We start from the raw sequence: 18034 nt of genomic DNA on the forward strand, positions 1-18034 counted from the left end.
AAAAGTGATGTACAGAATATAGACTGTGATCGTTGATTTTGATGGGAGATAAACATCAAAGTGGCAAGTTCCTGTGTAATGACTAATGACAGAATACACAGATTATCAACTTGTCTTCACAGGATGTACAGTATGCAGACATTGATCACATGGATGAGAGGAAAGACTTCACAGTGGATAATAAGAATTTCCATGGATTAAATGACTACTTCAGATCCCTACAAGAGGGTGGGATGCACACAATCATCATATTGGTACGTACCATCTTGTCTTATAATTTTCAATTTTTTTTATATATATACACACACACAACCCATAGACTGTATTTACTGTATATATTGGGACATGATAAAATAATTTTTTTTCCTTTCCTAGGACTTATGGTGAAACTTTTTTCACCTTGGTCATATATCCCAAGACTTAAGAAATGAAATAAATTTTTATTTTATTTGTGTTCCCTCCCATGCATGTTGCAATAAAATAGATAAACAAAATGCTTATTTGATAATAAAAAGACTAATCTTTTATTGTTATGATTTATTCCTTTTTTTTATCAACATAAGCATTAAAGAATAAAATATAACCACGTATTCTGTACATGTAGCGTAGGCTTCATACTGTAGCATGTATCACTTATGTCCGAGAACACAAGCCACATTGTTCATTGACATGAACATTGATAAACAAATTGTGTTTGGTTGTGCTCAGAGGTTTGAATATGTTATTCTACTGAAAGCTGGATCCAACAAAATCACAAACAAGAGGGAAATAATCACTCGATATCTTGAAGACAACTGTCACTCATATATGACATGGTGTGAGGTGCAAAATAATCAAGACTGAATTATATCCAAGACTACTGTATATGACAAATCAAACACTTAGACACAAAGACACAGTGATCACATTCAAGAGGGCTCTCAAAACTCACTTATTTCGACTGCAAGAACAAACTTATAAACCTAATAATGTTTCCTACCTTAAATATTCTCAGCATGTTTTTTTTAATGTTTTCTAATTTCATGGTGTTTGTTTTTGTAATCATATCATTATATGTTTTTTATCTTATATGTCTAATGTTTTAAAGCACTGAGAGCTTCTAAAGATTAGGTGCTATACAAAGTCCTTATTATTATTATTATTATTATTACTGTATGACAGTATCTAGCAAATAAAAATCATTATTTGAAAACACAGTCACATAAATGTAAGTGACAATCTTTTTGCCAGCATGGGTTACAAAAGTATCATTACTATTTACCCGTAGACATCAATGCTCCTTTGTATTAATTATTACTACAGATGCCAAGCACATGGAAGCCCGGGTGGTGAATAAACACAAATGGCAGAAAGCAGTAAACTCCTTCTTTGAACTTACTGACAGGACATCAGAGACTTTGAACTTACCGACAGTACATCAGAGACAAAGTTTTTTTATATGACAAATCAAACACACCTTAGAAGCCGACTTCGGCTATTTTTTTGTTTTTAAAGGATATCAATACAAAGTTATTTTATTGCAAAGCAAGCAGACTATGAATTCTTTTAAGTGTGCCAATTTATTTTTATTTTTGGAATATACAAAGATGGCCAAGATATGGAAACAGACTTTGGTTCCTTTTCAATGGTAATCATGGGAATTTTGAAAATAAATTGAAACAATGGAACAAATTTGAAAGTGACACAGTATAGTGCTACGTGCAATGATGTCCATGAGTCAGCATTGCCCAGAATATTTTGACCCCAAAAAAGTGATGAATTTGTTCAGGCCAGTTGAGAAGTAGATGATTTCGCAAACAAGAAGAAAATAATCAACTGATATAATGAAGACAACTGCCATTCATGCATGAGATGGTATTAGGTGCAAAATAACCAAGATTGAATTATATCCAGGTCCACTGTATGACATTATCTCACAAGTAAAAATCCTTATTTGAAAACACATTCACTTCAGTGCAAGTTACAATGATTTTGCCAGCATGGGTTACAAAAGTATCATTACTATTTACCTGCAGACATCAATGCTCCTTTATATTAATTATAACTACAGATAACAAGCACATAGAAGCCTCAGTGGTGAATAAACACAACTGGCTCTGAGCAGTAAACTCATTCTTTTAACTTACTGACAGGACATCAAAGATAAAAGTTATTTTTATTATAAAGCAAGACAACCTCGGAAGCTAACATTGGATACTGTGAAACTCTGTTTTTCTTTTTAAAAGGATATCAATACAAAGGTTACTTTATTGCAAAGCAAGCTAACCTTGGAAGCCAACTATGGATTCTTTTAAGTGTGCCGATATTTTTTATTGGTTTTTTTGTAATATACAAAGACAGCTGAGATATGGAAGCTAACTTTGGTTCCTTTTCACCAGTATTCTTGGTAATTTTGAAAATAAATTGAAACAATGGAACAATTTTTAAAGTGACACAATATAGTACTTTGTGCAAGAACATGGATAACATAGAATTGCCCTTGAGATTTGGAGAAAATAAAATCAGGTGATGAAATCATGAAGGCCAGAAGAGAAGCAGATGATTTTACCAACAACATGATGATTAACATGGATGAAATTCTAGTGTACATTGTTTGCAGTCCTTGGAGGACTGATGATAATAATAATAATAATGAGGACTTTGTATAGCGCCTAATCTTTAGAAGCTCTAAGTGCTTTACAACATTAGACAACACATATAAGATTTAAAAAAACATATAATGATATGATTACAAAAACAAACACCATGAAATTAGAAAACATAAAAAAAATATGCTGAGAATATTTAAGGTAGGAAACATTATTGGGTCTTTAAGTTTGTTCTTGCAGTTGAAAAAGTGAGTTTTGAGAGCACTTTTGAATGGGATCACTGTCTTTGTGTCTAAGTTCAGTGGGCAATTCATTCCATGTTGCTGGGCCCTGGTATGCAAAAGAACGCTGTCGATATGACTTTGTTTTCATAGTGGGAATAATGAGCATACGATTGTCAGAAGAGGAGCATAAGTATCTTGCTGGTGTGTACACATGGGTGAGGTCGGATAGGTATGTTTGACTAGAGTCTGACAGTGAAATGTAGCACAGAGAACAAATTTTGTGTTTGATTCTGGATCAAATGGATAGCCAGTGTAGGGTACAGAGCAGCGGGGAGGTGTGCTCTGATCGTGGTACTCTAAGTATGATCCGAGCAGCTGTGTTTTGAACTTTTTGATAAGATGGGGGTCAAAAGTGTGAGAATTAGTAAGACTCGTGCAGATTTGAAAAAAATCTGACTTTAGTCCTTGCAGTTTCTGTTTCAGGTATTGTGTTGCCTGTAACAATTTTTCACGGTATGAGAAAGCTAAACAAATACTCATGCACCAAAAGAGTGGATCGTACATGTGCAGGAGAAGGGTTGTGTTAATGAGATGCTTCTGCAGTGGATTATAGAGTTTTATCTTAAGTACAGTTTTATATTTTTTCAAATAAAATTTCAGTTGGAGTGTATTTTCCAACATGTAATTTTGAATGATTTAAAAGCTGTCCCACAACTTACGACTAAAAAAATCTGATGTGTCTCAGAACATACAGTGCACAAAAAAATTACTTTTAAAGTTAATTTGTGGTGTCTCAACAAATACAGTGTCCCAACATATATGGTAAATATGGTATACTCACTTGATTTGACTATAAGTCAACCTCCCCTTTAATATATCTGTAAGAAAGCTAATTTCTCTGACCCTCCTATAAATCAAGGTGTTTTTTGCAAGTCAAATCTGTGTATAAGGGGTTGCACTTGGAAAAAATAAACAAGTCAAACTGAATAGATGGATAGATAGACAAGTAAAGAGACAGGACAAATAGAGACAAAACCAATGTAGAATAAATACATTTGTATTACGGTGTTGAATATGCACAATAAATTGACAACTTATATTTTGTTGATCTTCATGTACAAGTAACATTTTTTAATCCATTTATATAATAAATCCATGCATTGAGTTACATTTCATGAGTATAAAAATGGTAATCCAGAGTTATGTGATTCACAATATCATGTAATAAATTGTTTTCATAAATATCATAATAAACAGCTAATGTAAAGTCAGTACTTTTCAATGTGACTGGAAAAGTATTCCATACCTTTTTCAATTCAGACCAAATAAATTGCCTCATCTACCCATCCCTAAAGGTTAAATGTTCAACACCTTCACCTGGCATCCTAGCTTTCTTTTGGCATAGACTTGTGTTTAAATACAATTAGTGGCTTTAGCATCATACCATTTGCTAAACAACTTCGTTCTGCTCATTTTCCAAAGTCTTAGTAGTAGCCCTTCTTCCAAACCCAATTCAGTATTCAGTGGCTAAATCAGAGATGCAGCTAAAATAAATACATTCCTTTGTATGAGTGCCTCAAGGTAGATTAAGTTCTTAGCTAATTGTGTTACCCTCTTTAAATAAAGTCATTATTATTATTATTATTATTATTATTATTATCATTACAGTGTGGTCTCAAACTGGGTGCACAGCTGAATTTTAAAGCATATAAAAAAACATGGAAGTTTTGTCCATATTTCCTATGTGCATGAGATCAAAATCATTCTGTTTCCTCTCATTGATAACAAATTAAAAAATTATCCACTTCTCAACATCAACTGCCAATTTTTGGGCTATATTGGTGTTGTCTGAGTTCAAGTCTGTGACATTGCATATATCATGTACACCATCCAGCTGAAGCTTTAAAACATTCATCACTGTTAGCCTTGGCAATGGAAACAACCTTCAGTCTATTAACATTTCTAGTTACTGCATGTCCATTTTTATGCTGCTCTAGAACCCATCTCATTCAGTCCAAACTCCCAATTTGCATAACGGTGTTCCATTATTCAAATCTTCTTAAGACACCTGGCACTATCAACTAGAACTAACTTTTTCTTGTGCCAATCGTGCAACTGTTTCTCTGACACACCAAATTCAAATTCTGCAGTGTATGCATTACATTTTCTTTTCCCCATAGTCATGAAAGTACCAATGCTTAGCAATTCATGGTGTAAGATATCCAAGTCAAAAAGTACATGGTAAGTAACAGAACTATTGGTGTCTGTAAGAGACACTTTGATCATACAGTCTTGGAAATCATATCAGAGGATCACTGCAGGTGTCAATTACATGATGTCATCAAAGGGCCTCAACATGAGCAAGTATCAAATGAATGGCACAAACAAATGATTGTCTACTGGATAAAACCAAGCAGCATCTATCAAAACATTGTGAACTAGCAAACCAAATTCATCTTTACATGTTAAAGGAGTAAGGTCAGATTTTTTAAAAGCATTGTATGTCTCTCTTGTAAGACAACCCATACACTGCATTAATAAAATTTTAGTCTCTCTCTCTCTCTCTATATATATATATGTATATATATATATATATATATATATATATATATATATATATATATATATATATATATATATATATATATATATATATATATATATATATATATATATCTCTGCATGTGTGTATGTGTCTGGCAGTTCAAATGTTAAAATGTTACCCTGGTACATAGTCTAAACAACCATAGATCAGTCATGAGTTCTCAATAATAATATTGTTATTATTATTATTATTATTATTATTATTATTATTATTATTTTTATAATCATGACCTTATTTGCACAAGTAGCTAAGAACTAAAGGAATTTATTTATTTTAGCTGCAGCTCTGAAGTCACTGGATATATTGGGTTTGGAAGAAGGAAATAGAGTGGGCATTTCTAATCTCAACTGGAATACTATTCCAGAGCAAAATTCCAGAGTATTGGAAACTTTTTAAAAAATAATTCCTTATTTGCTTTGGGAATTTTATACTGTTTGGTAGACATGGATTATAGGTGGGTAGCCTATACTGGAATAGTGATTGTAAATATTCAGGTGTACTATTATTGGATATCCTGTACATTAATTTGGCTTTTCTCAAACAGATTTGGTCTTTAATAGGTAATATTTTTAACTTACCAGCTTAAATTTTCCTTGTTTTCTTTCTGGATTGATATTAGCCCAAATGCTCTTTTTTGAAGATGTGCCTCCTTTGCTATGTTTTTATCATTAGAATTACCCCATACTGTATTACAGTAGTGTAAGTAGGTTTGTATGTAACTATTATAAAATAGTTTTCTGTGTCTTTCAGGGAGAAAATGTTTTATCCTACTGAGAAACCATAAACTTGAATTGACTGTTTTTACTGATAATGTTTGATATGTTCAGTCCATAATAGGTTATTATCTACCAGAACACCAAGTAGTAGTCTATCATGACAGACCATTTGCAAATTTGTATCCTTCAATGTCAGACATAGTTCATCACTATCATTATAGATTTGTCCTTTTTTGCCTTGTTGAGATAAGTAATATTTTAGTTTTACCAGTATTTACCACCATGCCACTGCATGTGCACCAGATTTTCAGTTTCTTTAGGGCATTCTCTAAAGACATTTCAAGTTCATGTTTTGTGTTTGGATGTCTGACAGTGTTGTGTCATCTGCATAGAGATCTGTAGATGATATTGAGTCTCTTAGTAAAAGTGATAGGTCATTAATAAATAAATAAAATAGTAATGGACCCAGAATTGAGCCCTATGGGACTCCATATCTAATTGTTCCAGGTTAAGACAGAACATTATTTATATAAACATGTTGTGTTCTCTCATTTAAGTATGAAGTAAACCATCCAACTGTTCTTTCATCACATTGATAGGTTTTCAGTTTCTTCGAAAGGATTTCATGATCTGCCATGTCAAAAGCTTTACTGAAATCTACAAAAATAGATCCTATTATTCTACCTTGGTCAAGTGCTTGAAGCCATTTATCAGTTAGGGAGATCAAGGCAGTCTCACAGGAATGTTTCCATCTAAAGCCTGATTGATTAGGGTGTAACAGCAAGTGTTTGGTTAAATATGACACGAATGAGCTATAGACATGTTTTTTAATTAATTTTAACAAGTTTGGTAGTATTGAGATTGGTTGGTAGTTATCAGCATCATCTTTAGAACCAGATTTGTGAACAGGAGTTACATTTGCAGTTTTCCATATTTTGGGACAAATGAGGTTGCAATACTTAAATTAATTATGAATGTTATGCTATCTACAATAGCAGAGGCAAAAGATTTAATGAGTTGTAGACCAATCTGGTCAAGTCCTGTAGCTTTCTTGGTACCAAGTTCACTGAGACATTTTTTAACAAAGTTTTTTGATACTGGTGGGATAGAAAACATACCTCCTTAGAGATTTTGCTGCTACAGAACTTTTTCAGTTCATTAAAGTTGTTTTCCATCACTGGTTCTTTTAAGTTTGTGGTAATGTTGGTGAGAAAATCATTGAAAACATTTGCAATGTCATTGTCATCAGTGACTATGGTGTCATTTACCAGAAGTGAGTGAATTTATTTTGATTGCTTTATCCATGATAATATCAAATAAAGAAAGTCAAATTCAGTGGCAATGAGGTCAAGCTTACAGATTGTTTCTTTGTCAAAAATGAATAATGATTTAATGATATTGCTGACTAAGCTGAATTCTGAATTGTTTCTCTGTTATAAAATGTGTCACCAACTAAGCATTTGGTCACGATGTTTTCCCATTTGTTTAAATGATCTGTAGCCTCAAACACAAAATAAAATAGATGTGAAAGCATATCTTCTGAACTTAAAAAATGCTTTATAATCGACTTACTACCCCAGAATCTGTACTACTAACATGATATCTTTTATAATTGACTTACTACCCCAGAATCCATACTACATACATAATATCAGTTATAATTGACTTAAAACCCCAGGATCTGTACTACATACATAATGTTCATTATAATTGACTTACTACCCCAGAATCCATACTACATACATAATATCAGTTATAATTGACTTACTACCCTAGGATCTGTACTACATACATGATATCAGTTATAATTGACTTAATTATCCCAGAATCTGTACTACTTACATGATACATTTTATAAAAGTTATATTCAGCCATATCTGGACTATTGTAATGTAATTTGGAGTAATACCTCAATTTCAAACATAACAACACTTTTAAGACTCCAAAAGAAGGCATGCCATTTAATTCTAGATCAATGTTTAGACAATTTCCAGGATGCAATGAATAATATAAAGATTTTAACAATACATGAAAGAATATTTCTTAGAAAGGCCAAATCAATGTATAAACTATCCAGAAAAGCCATTCCTGTCTATCTAAGCGAAATCTTTCACCAAAGAGATGTTGATGGTACTCCAAATTTAAGGTCCATAAGAAGTAAAAATTACATTATACCAAGACCAAAGAAAGAATTATTTAAAAAAATTTTCAATATACTGGTCCACTGGTATGGAACAACATCCTCAGTGACAAAAGGCAGGCTCCTAGTATTTCTTCTTTCATAATCAATGTCTCAAATGGATGAAATCTTTAGACAATTGAACAGTTCTAGTACAATAAATACCGCCTGCTTTTCTGTAATTTTGCATCATTTTCACAGTTGAATTTTTCAATGCAGGATGATATTTTTTATTTTATATATGTTTATGTGTTCACATATGCCTGTTTATATGTTCCAGGCTTGATACTTTGATTTTTAAAATCACTTAATTATTTAGTGTCAAGCCAGATTCTTCACATCATGTTTATACTGTATATATTGTACATACCAGATACAAAGCCTCTTGGTAGATTAGTTCTGTAACTAACTGAGTTACCTTCTTTAAATAAAGTCTTTATCACTATTAATATTATTATTAATATTATTATTATATCAGTTATCCTTCAAACTGCTTCATTTGTGTTGATGAGTATCATCAAATAATACCTTTACAACAAAATATGTAAAGCTCATGCCTAATTTTGATTATCACCTCCAAAACTTATTTGGGGACCTCTTCCAATAAAACTTGTTTGGGGAACTCTTCAAATAAAAGTTATTTGGGGACCTATTCCAATAAAACTTATTTGGGGACCTCTTCCAATAAAACTTATTTGGGGACCTATTCCAATAAAACTTTTTTGGAGACCTATTCAAATTAAACTTTACCAACTGACTTGACTGGAAATATCTGTTATTTATGTATTACATGTTTTCTAGGTAGTACATCACTTTGTCATCAATTGATAATTCATTTTTAAAAAATCAAGACTGGGTGAAAATCTATTTTTTGTAAGAGAAAAGAGTATGTTTTAAAAACACTAGTTTGAAAGGAAGCCAGTGAATCAAAGAAGGATAGACTGATATCAAAGCAGCAATAAATGCTTTGCTGAGAACATCATCTTTGGTACACTTAATAATTAGGTATATCAAAAAGTATTGTTTATTTTTGTCAAAACTAGTTATAATTCCATTGAACGTTTTTATATTAAATTTCACATAGTGTAAAATATTGCTTAGAAAACAAATTGAATATAGCAGTTGTAAAGGAATTGTGCTTTTCACTGATGTCTTTTTTTACATCCGGTACCAGAAAAGGGTACCAAAACTGAAAGAGAACATTTGGTAGATTGATGTTTATGACAGATGTGTAACATGTGTGAAAAAATGTATAAATACTAGTTGATAATTAGGATCAATGAATGGAGGTATTGTTAATAATTTTCTTGATTAGTTCAAGGCTAAAGTTACTGGATTTTGCAACCATGCCAAGTTTTACAGAAGTGTAGTATTTGTTTGCATGCTTTGCATTAAATTTATTGTGACAGTTTATAAAATCTGTTAATTTTTATGCTTTGATTTTCTTCAGGACCCTGCCCTTATTTCCAATGAGACAAACTATGCCCCCTATGAGAAGATGAAGGCAGTTAATGGCAGTATCATGTGGCCAGACAATTACCCGGTACCTGTTGGCAGCAAAGACCCTGTGGGTTCTCTCCTTGGATATGTGAGTTAATTGCCTACTGAACTGAAATACCTGTTTATCACTAACTGTGCTAATTTTTATACATTCATAATTTGTTTGTTTATCGGTTTTAACTTGAATAGTCTTTATGTCACAGGAGAGAGCAAATGCCAAGTCAATATTTAGTTTCTTATCCTAACAAAAGAATGTTTTTTAAAATCAAGTTGTGTTGTACAGGAATAATGTTCTATCTCTAAATCTATCTTCAAGTACCTGACCTTAGTATATCAGCAAGTTCTGTCTCTAAATCTATCTTCAAGTACCTGATCATAATATGTCAGCAAGTTCTGTCTCTAAATCTATCTTCAAGTACCTGACCATAGTATGTCAGCAAGTTCTGTCTCTAAATCTATCTTCAAGTTTCTGATCATAGTATGTAAGCAATTTCTGTCACTAATTCCAACCTTCTCATTTAGAATGTCTTTAGTACCTTGTAGCCTTATGTACTAAACTGCTTACTGAGATGGAAATATATGAGTTTGAGTCCCTTTGAATAGATGGAATGATGGGATTGATACCAAATTCCATTTTTTGACTGAGACTACTTTGCTCTTGCCTTGTCTGCATATTCTTGCAGGGGATACACAGTATGGTCCATTCACAGAGTATAGTCCATTCACAGAGTATGGTCCATTCACACAGTATGTGTGGTCCATTCACACTTTATAGTCCATTTACACAGTATGATCCATTCACACAGTATAGCCCATTCACAAAATATGGTCCATTCACACAGTATGACCCATTCACACAGTATAGTCCATGCACATAGAATATGGTCCATTCACACAGTATGTATGGTCCATGCACACGGTATGTGTGGTCCATTTACACAGTATGGTCCATTCACATAGTATGGTCCATTCACACAGTATTTGTGGTCCATTTACACAGTATGACCCAATCACACAGTATGGTCCATGCACACAGAATATGGTCCATTCACACAGTATGTGTGGTCCATTCACACACTATAGCCCATTCACAAAATATGGTCTATTCACACAGTATGGTCCAATCACACGTTATAGTCCATTCAAAGAATATGGACCATTCAGACAGTATGTGTGATCCATTCACACAGTATGTCTCGCTCACACAACATTTCTCCAGTTACCCATTTGTTCTAAAGTTGATCTTTCACTGACAGATTTTAACATCTTTACTTTTTATCTTGTAGTAGTTAATTAGTTGAAGTTTACATTTATTTTGAAGGGATTTTCTTTCTAAACTTGTTTGTAATTCATTATATTAACATTTTTACCTTTTAGTCTTGTAGTACTCATGTTTGCATTTATTTGGAAGGATTTACATTCCTACCCATTTGTGTGCAATTTTTTATACGTAAAGTTTTAGAACTTCACCTTTCATTAGCACCACATTACCATTATTGTGTTGCCATGCCATTAAATCCTAATACATATTAAATATATACATACACTTCCACTGTCATTATCACCATGCCATTAAACCTTAATACATTCTTAATATTTACATATACTTCCAGTCCTTTATTGAAATGCCGTTAAACCCGAATACATACTAAATATATACATACACATCCAGTCCTTTATTGAAATGCCATTAAACTCTAATACATATGAAATATATACATACACATCCACTGCCATTATCACCATACCATTAAACTCTAATACATACTAAATATATACATGTACTTCAATTCTATTATCACCATGCCATTAAACCCTTAAAAATAATAAATATATACATGCACTTCCAGTCCATTAGTAACAGATGAGTAACATGATTTGAAATCAGTCTATCTGAGGTTTAACCTGTCCTGTCTTCTTTATCTCACTAACCTCAGCATGTCTGAGGGGAGGCCTGTCTTGTCTGTCCTTGTCTCACTAACATCAGTCTGTCTGAGAGGAGACCTGTCTTGTCTGTTTTTGTTTCACTTACATCAGTCTGTCTGAGGGGAGGCCTGTTTTGTTTGTTCTTGTCTCGATAACATCAGTCTGTCATAGGGGATGCCTGTCTTGTCTGTCCTTGTCTAACTAACATTGATGACATCAATTCTTTCTTAGGACCAATATGTTCTTTTTAATGACTTTTCCTGAAATGTTTAGGTCTGGCCAAAAGGGAAGACTGTGTTCCCAGACTTCTTTAAGAATGAGACACAAAAAGTATGGAAAGAACTAATTGAAGAGCACCACAAACATACACTTGTTTTTGATGGACTTTGGATCGTGAGTAGTTGGCAATTTTTCTTGATTTCTTATGTATGCATTATTCACTATCATGACATATATCATCATAAAAGTTAAACTGAACTTGTGTAAAGTTCTTGACCAATATCAGTTCCTCATTTTACACTTCAAAATATGATAAATTATTAAGCAATATTGATGGTAAGGTACATGAATTCTTCCTTAAAGACTGAAATTCATTCCGGTAGACAGGGTAAGTACACTAATCCTTCCTTAAAGACTTAAGTTCATTTTCTGAAGGTAATTACAGTAATCCTTCCTTGAAGGCTGAAGTTCATTCCTGTAGACAGGGTAAGTACACTAAATCTTCCTTGAAGACTGAAGTTCATTCTCTGTAGACAGGGTAAGTACACTAATTCTTCCTTAAAGACTGAAGTTCATTGTCTTTAGACAGGGCAAGTACACTCATACTTTCTTGAAGATTGAAATTCGTTCTCTGTAGACAGGGTACATCCACAAATCCTTCCATAAAGACTGAAGTTCATTGTCTGTAGACAAGGTAATTACACTAATAGTTCCTTGAAGACTGAAGTTCATTCCTGTAGGCAGGGTAAGTACACTATTCCTTCCCTGAAGATTGAAATTCGTTCTCTGTAGATAGGGTTAGTACACTAATCCTTCCATAAAGACTGAAGTTCATTGTATGTAGACAGGGTAATCACACTAATCCTTCCCTGAAGATTGAAATTCATTCTCTTTAGACAGGCTAAGTACACTAATTCTTCCTTGAAGACTGAAGTTCATTCTCGGTAGACAGGTTACATACACTAATCCTTCCATAAAGACTGAAGTTCATTGTATGTAGACAGGGTAATTACACTAATAGTTCCTTGAAGACTGAAGTTCATTCCTGTAGACAGAGTAAGTACACTATTCCTTCCATGAAGACTGAAAGTTCATTCTCTGTAGACAGTGTAAGTACACTAATCCTTCCTTAATGACCGAAGTTCATTGTCTGTAGACAGGTTAAGTACACTAATCCTTCCTTAATGATTGAAGTTCATTGTCTGTAGACAGGGTAATTACACCAATCCTTCCTTGAAGACTGAAGTTCATTCCTGTAGACAAGATAAGTACACTAATTCTTACTTGAAGACTGAAGTTCATTCTCTGTAGACAGGTAAATACACTAATCCTTCCCTAATGATTGAAGTTCACTGACTGTAGTTAGGTTAATTACACCAATCCTTCCTTGAAAACTGAAGTTCATTCCTGTAGACAAGGTAAGTACATTAGTTCTTGAAGATTGAAGTTCATTCTCTGTAGACAGGGTAAATACACTAATCCTTCCTTAATGATTGAAGTTCATTGTCTGTAGACATGGTAATTACACCAATCCTTCCTTGAAGACTGAAGTTCATTCCTGTAGACAAGGTAAGTACACTAATTCTTCCTTGAAGACTGAAGTTCGTTCTCTGTAGACAGGGTAAATACACAAATCCTTCCTTGAAGACTGAAGTTCATTCCTACAGACAAGGTAAATACACTAATCCTTCATTGAAGATTGAAGTTCACTCTCTGTAGACAGGGTAAATACACTAATTCATCCTTGAAGACTGAAGTTCTTGCCTGTAGGCAGAGTAAGTGCACTATTCTTTCCTAAAGATTGAAGTTCATTATATGTACACAGGGTTAGTACACTAATCCTTCTTTGGAGATTGAATCATTCTCTGTAGACATGGTAGAGAAATATCATGCAGTGTACATTGTTTTACATTTTTGTATCTGAGTAACCAAACAAAAAAACAGCCATCTTTCCAGTTTGTGTGGGTTTACAATGCCACTCTCCATGCCAAGGTATGAATGTTTATTAAAGGGCAGACTTGAGTAGGTTTACTGTTATTATGTAATGACAAACATCAGATACCTAACTTTGGTTTATTTTAAAGTTGAGATTAAACATTTTTATCTATAAAATCAAAAACTGCTTCAAAAAGTCATATTGATTGGTTATTTAAAGAAATGTTTGAGCTGGGGTGTTTCACCATGTCAAATTAAGGTTGAACTAAGTCAATATTTATAACATCATTCATTTCACACACCCCATAAGTGCCTCATGATCCCATGTTTGCACTAAGAAAATAATTACAACATTATTCGTTACTCTTTAATTGATATAGCTATGAAAATATATATTTTTATTAATAATGTGCCAATTGATGTATTTAAATTTTTCTCTTACTACAATTAATGTGGTTTATTCTCTAAGATTATATAAATCAGGATGCAGTGAATGTCATTCAGTAATTAGAAGATATATAATCTGAGGTCAGTCTACTATAAAGTTTTAATTTCAGTACTATACATCAGGATTAGCATTAAGGAGAGGTACCCATTAGGGGTAAATTGACATTTTACACATTATGCCCACACAATTCTAGATTTTTCATGGTAGTCTTCTTGTGTAAATTAAAACTTTATGATTATGGAAATGATCTCATTACAACCTAACTAATATAAAGTAACTTTTTACCTTTGTCATTTTATACCAGTTTGTGTTCTGGGATTCTGTGTAAATAAACTGATATAGTTTCAACTTCTATATTTGTAATTAAATACTGAAAAATTTGTTTAAAAATGATAAAAAAAACAGTCATTCAAAAGGAACTGATAAAGTCAATGATAATACCTTTGGAAATATTATGTATATTTTGAAGGTGTGATGTCATTTCCCTAAATAAGACAGTAGCCTCTTCCTGTATGTACTTTGAAAATATCAAAGTGTGCTACCACCTTCTGTTCACACCAAATAATTACAGAGGCTATGTAAATTATTGTTTGGTTATAAATATGTGTAAAACCTTGTCAACAACTTCTTTGATTCAGGTTTCTTCATTAATGCTAAATGCTAAGAAGGAAGGAATAATTTATTTAATCAGTCCACATGCTGCAGTAAGGATTAAGCCTGTTTGCTTGGAAATTATGGATTGATTGAAGATATAATCTTTAGTAAGATAAATACGTCATCACTCTTTTTTGTCATTTTTTAAAATGACAAATCCATGAAATTAAGGACCACGACCAACCAGCCTTTAAACACAGCTTTTTTAGAAAAACATTTAACAGATGTAGACCATAGAAAGTATTCCAGCTGAAGGCCTGATCTGCTGTCCAACAGATGTATACCATAGAAAGTATTCCAGCTGAAGGCCTGATCTGCTGTCCAACAGATGTAGACCATAGAAAGTACTGCAGCTGAAGGCCTGATCTGTTGTCCAACAGATGTAGACCGTAGAAAGTATTCCAGCTGAAGGCCTGATCTGCTGTTCAACAGATGTAGACCATAGAAAGTATTCCAGCTGAAGGCCTGATCTGCTGTCCAACAGATGTAGACCATAGAAAGTATTCCAGCTGAAGGCCTGATCTGCTGTCCAACAGGTGTAGACCATAAAAAGTATTCCAGCTGATCTGCTATCCAACATTGTTGCCATTATTACAAAATAAAACAACATTTTACTGTCAATAAAAATCATATTAACCCAGATTTCTCAGCTAACTGTACTTTGACCTTTAGGTAGATGTGACTAAGGTTAGCAGTCCTATGCCAGCTTAGATCTCTTGTTCTTGTACAAAGTCTCTGTTTCAAGTTTGATTTTGTTGCAGGATATGAATGAACCAGCTAGTTTTGGTACCAATGAAGAGAAGCCATTCAATTGGCCAGAAGATGACAAACCCTACTGGAGCTTAAAGTGTGCTGGCACTGGAAACAACACATATGAGTTGCCTCCTTACAGGACCAGTAAGTGGCAACAAGAATGCATTCATATTAAGCAACTCCTATGCACAGCTACTCATCCAGTTTTCTTACAACTCCAGTCTGTTTTCAACAGTGATAAGTGTGTGATATGTTTGGGTTATTATTTCTGATTCTTGGGTTATTACTTCTGTTTCTTGACACAGCTTTTCAGACAAATTATGTTTCTGAGTAGATTTCAGGAAATATTTCATAAGTGAAGTGGAAACATTGTATTGTCAGAACTGGCAAAGACATGAGTGACAATGCAAAATGTTTCTGCTTCACAAGTTAAATGTTTCCTTATATATACTCAAAAAATGTAGATTGTCTTTGTAATTATACTATTAGGCAAAACCTTCAAATTTGGATGGATTTGTTTCTCAATTTTGTTCATACATTAAACAGTTGCATTACAACAGAAATAGAAACTCCAAACTTTTCCAATAATTTTAGGACAGTGATGTTTTTACAAATTATGATTGTATATGTACAATTTCAGCAATTCTGAGTTTCCTTGTAAGGATTTTGGCTACTGTTTTTATTTATCTCTGCATTCAGAAATGTATTTGTAAGAATTTTTTTGTATCAGTTTTTCACCTTCTGTGTCAAAATGAGTTGTGTATTGAAACAGCAAAATTAGCTATCCATCAACGTATTGGTGGATAGTTTCACCCCTAATTGGTACCAGTTTCTTAAGCAGTTTTAAAAGTATGTATGAAGTGTCTAACATGTATGTTTAGAATTCTTTATAAAAGAAGATTTTGATCAGAAAAATACATAACAATGTCTTGCAATTTTGCAATCAACATACATCACCAATTATAGTCTATGTGTAACATGTGCCTATGATGCATTCAGTTTTATATGAGGATAACTTAATCATTGTGCCAAAGGTTTCTCAGAAAGCATTGATGCTGTGCAATTAAAAATGCTGGTTTTGTGCTTTCTTATATTGATCCTTATCTACTGTGGTTTATGTGCTCCCACCATATTCTCTGGATTGGGCATACAGCATTGCTTTTATTATCTGCATGTACCAGCGTTGACCATTCTATTCCATACACCAAATTTTCATTTTCACTGAATAACTTTTGAAAGACTTTATGAAAGATAACAAGTATTAATAGGCAACTATAATATCCTTATAAAATCAACTTTGATTTTGACCTTTTTTATTATCAAACTTTTACTGTTATTTCCAGCTTTGGTTGACATTGCAGTTTACCATGCATTTGGCATTTGCACCAAATTGTATCTATTATCCATTTTATTATGTTATCCTAGTCTATTAATTAGTGGATTTTTTACATTTGTCCTCAACTCTACATCAATTTCCCCAATTGTTTTTATTTCTGGACTTAAGCAACCTGACTCTAAAGACCATATCTAGAACCATGTATCTTGGAGCAAAACTTACTTTGTTTAGAATTTTTCATTTGAAAAGAAATTCTCTTTTTTGAAAACTTGTTCTAACTTTTTCCAAATGTATTTATTTTTCAGTGGCATCATTTGCTTATGATGACCAAGGCAAGAATCGTTTAGCAATGCTGTCTGACAAGACCGTATGTATGGCAGCTAGACAAGGACATAATAATGAATACATGCATTATGATGTCCATAGTCTGTATGGCTGGAGTCAGACATTGTCAACACTTGAGTAAGTGCATATTTATCTGATACATTTTATATGGCTGGAGTCAGACATTGTCAACACTTGAGTAAGTATATATTTATTTAATAAATTTTATATGGCTGGAGTCAGACATTGTCTACACTTGAGTAAGTACATATTTATTTGATAAATTTTATATGGCTGGAGTCAGACATTGTCAAAACTTGAGTAAGTTCATATTTATTTGATAAATTTTTTATGGTTGGAGTCAGACATTGTCTACACTTGAGTAAGTACATATTTATTTGATAAATTTTATATGGCTGGAGTCAGACATTGTCTACACTTGAGTAAGCACATATTTATCTGATAAATTTTATATGGCTGGAGTCAGACATTGTCAGCACTTGAGTAAGTACATTCCAGCTACATATTTATGTGATACATTTTATATGGTTGGAGTCAGACATTGTCTACACTTGAGTAAGCACATATTTATCTGATAAATTTTATATGGCTGGAGTCGGACATTGT

The 18034-nt window shown here is 33.0% G+C and overlaps 1 protein-coding gene across 1 annotated transcript in view; it reads left to right on the plus strand.

Annotated features, from left to right (window-relative positions):
• Window positions 1-18034, plus strand: part of LOC149806565 (maltase-glucoamylase-like) — a 301187-nt gene that overhangs the window by 136791 nt on the left and 146362 nt on the right. The window contains exons 29-33 of the mRNA XM_089954697.1: window positions 123-254; window positions 9763-9900; window positions 12012-12131; window positions 15756-15891; window positions 17389-17545. Coding sequence (XP_089810823.1) covers window positions 123-254; window positions 9763-9900; window positions 12012-12131; window positions 15756-15891; window positions 17389-17545 — 683 coding nt within the window. The remainder of the gene's footprint in view (window positions 1-122; window positions 255-9762; window positions 9901-12011; window positions 12132-15755; window positions 15892-17388; window positions 17546-18034) is intronic.

Source organism: Sinohyriopsis cumingii, chromosome 1 (assembly GCF_028554795.1).
Source record: "Sinohyriopsis cumingii isolate HCF-2022 chromosome 1, ASM2855479v2, whole genome shotgun sequence".
Lineage (NCBI taxonomy): Eukaryota > Metazoa > Mollusca > Bivalvia > Unionida > Unionidae > Sinohyriopsis > Sinohyriopsis cumingii.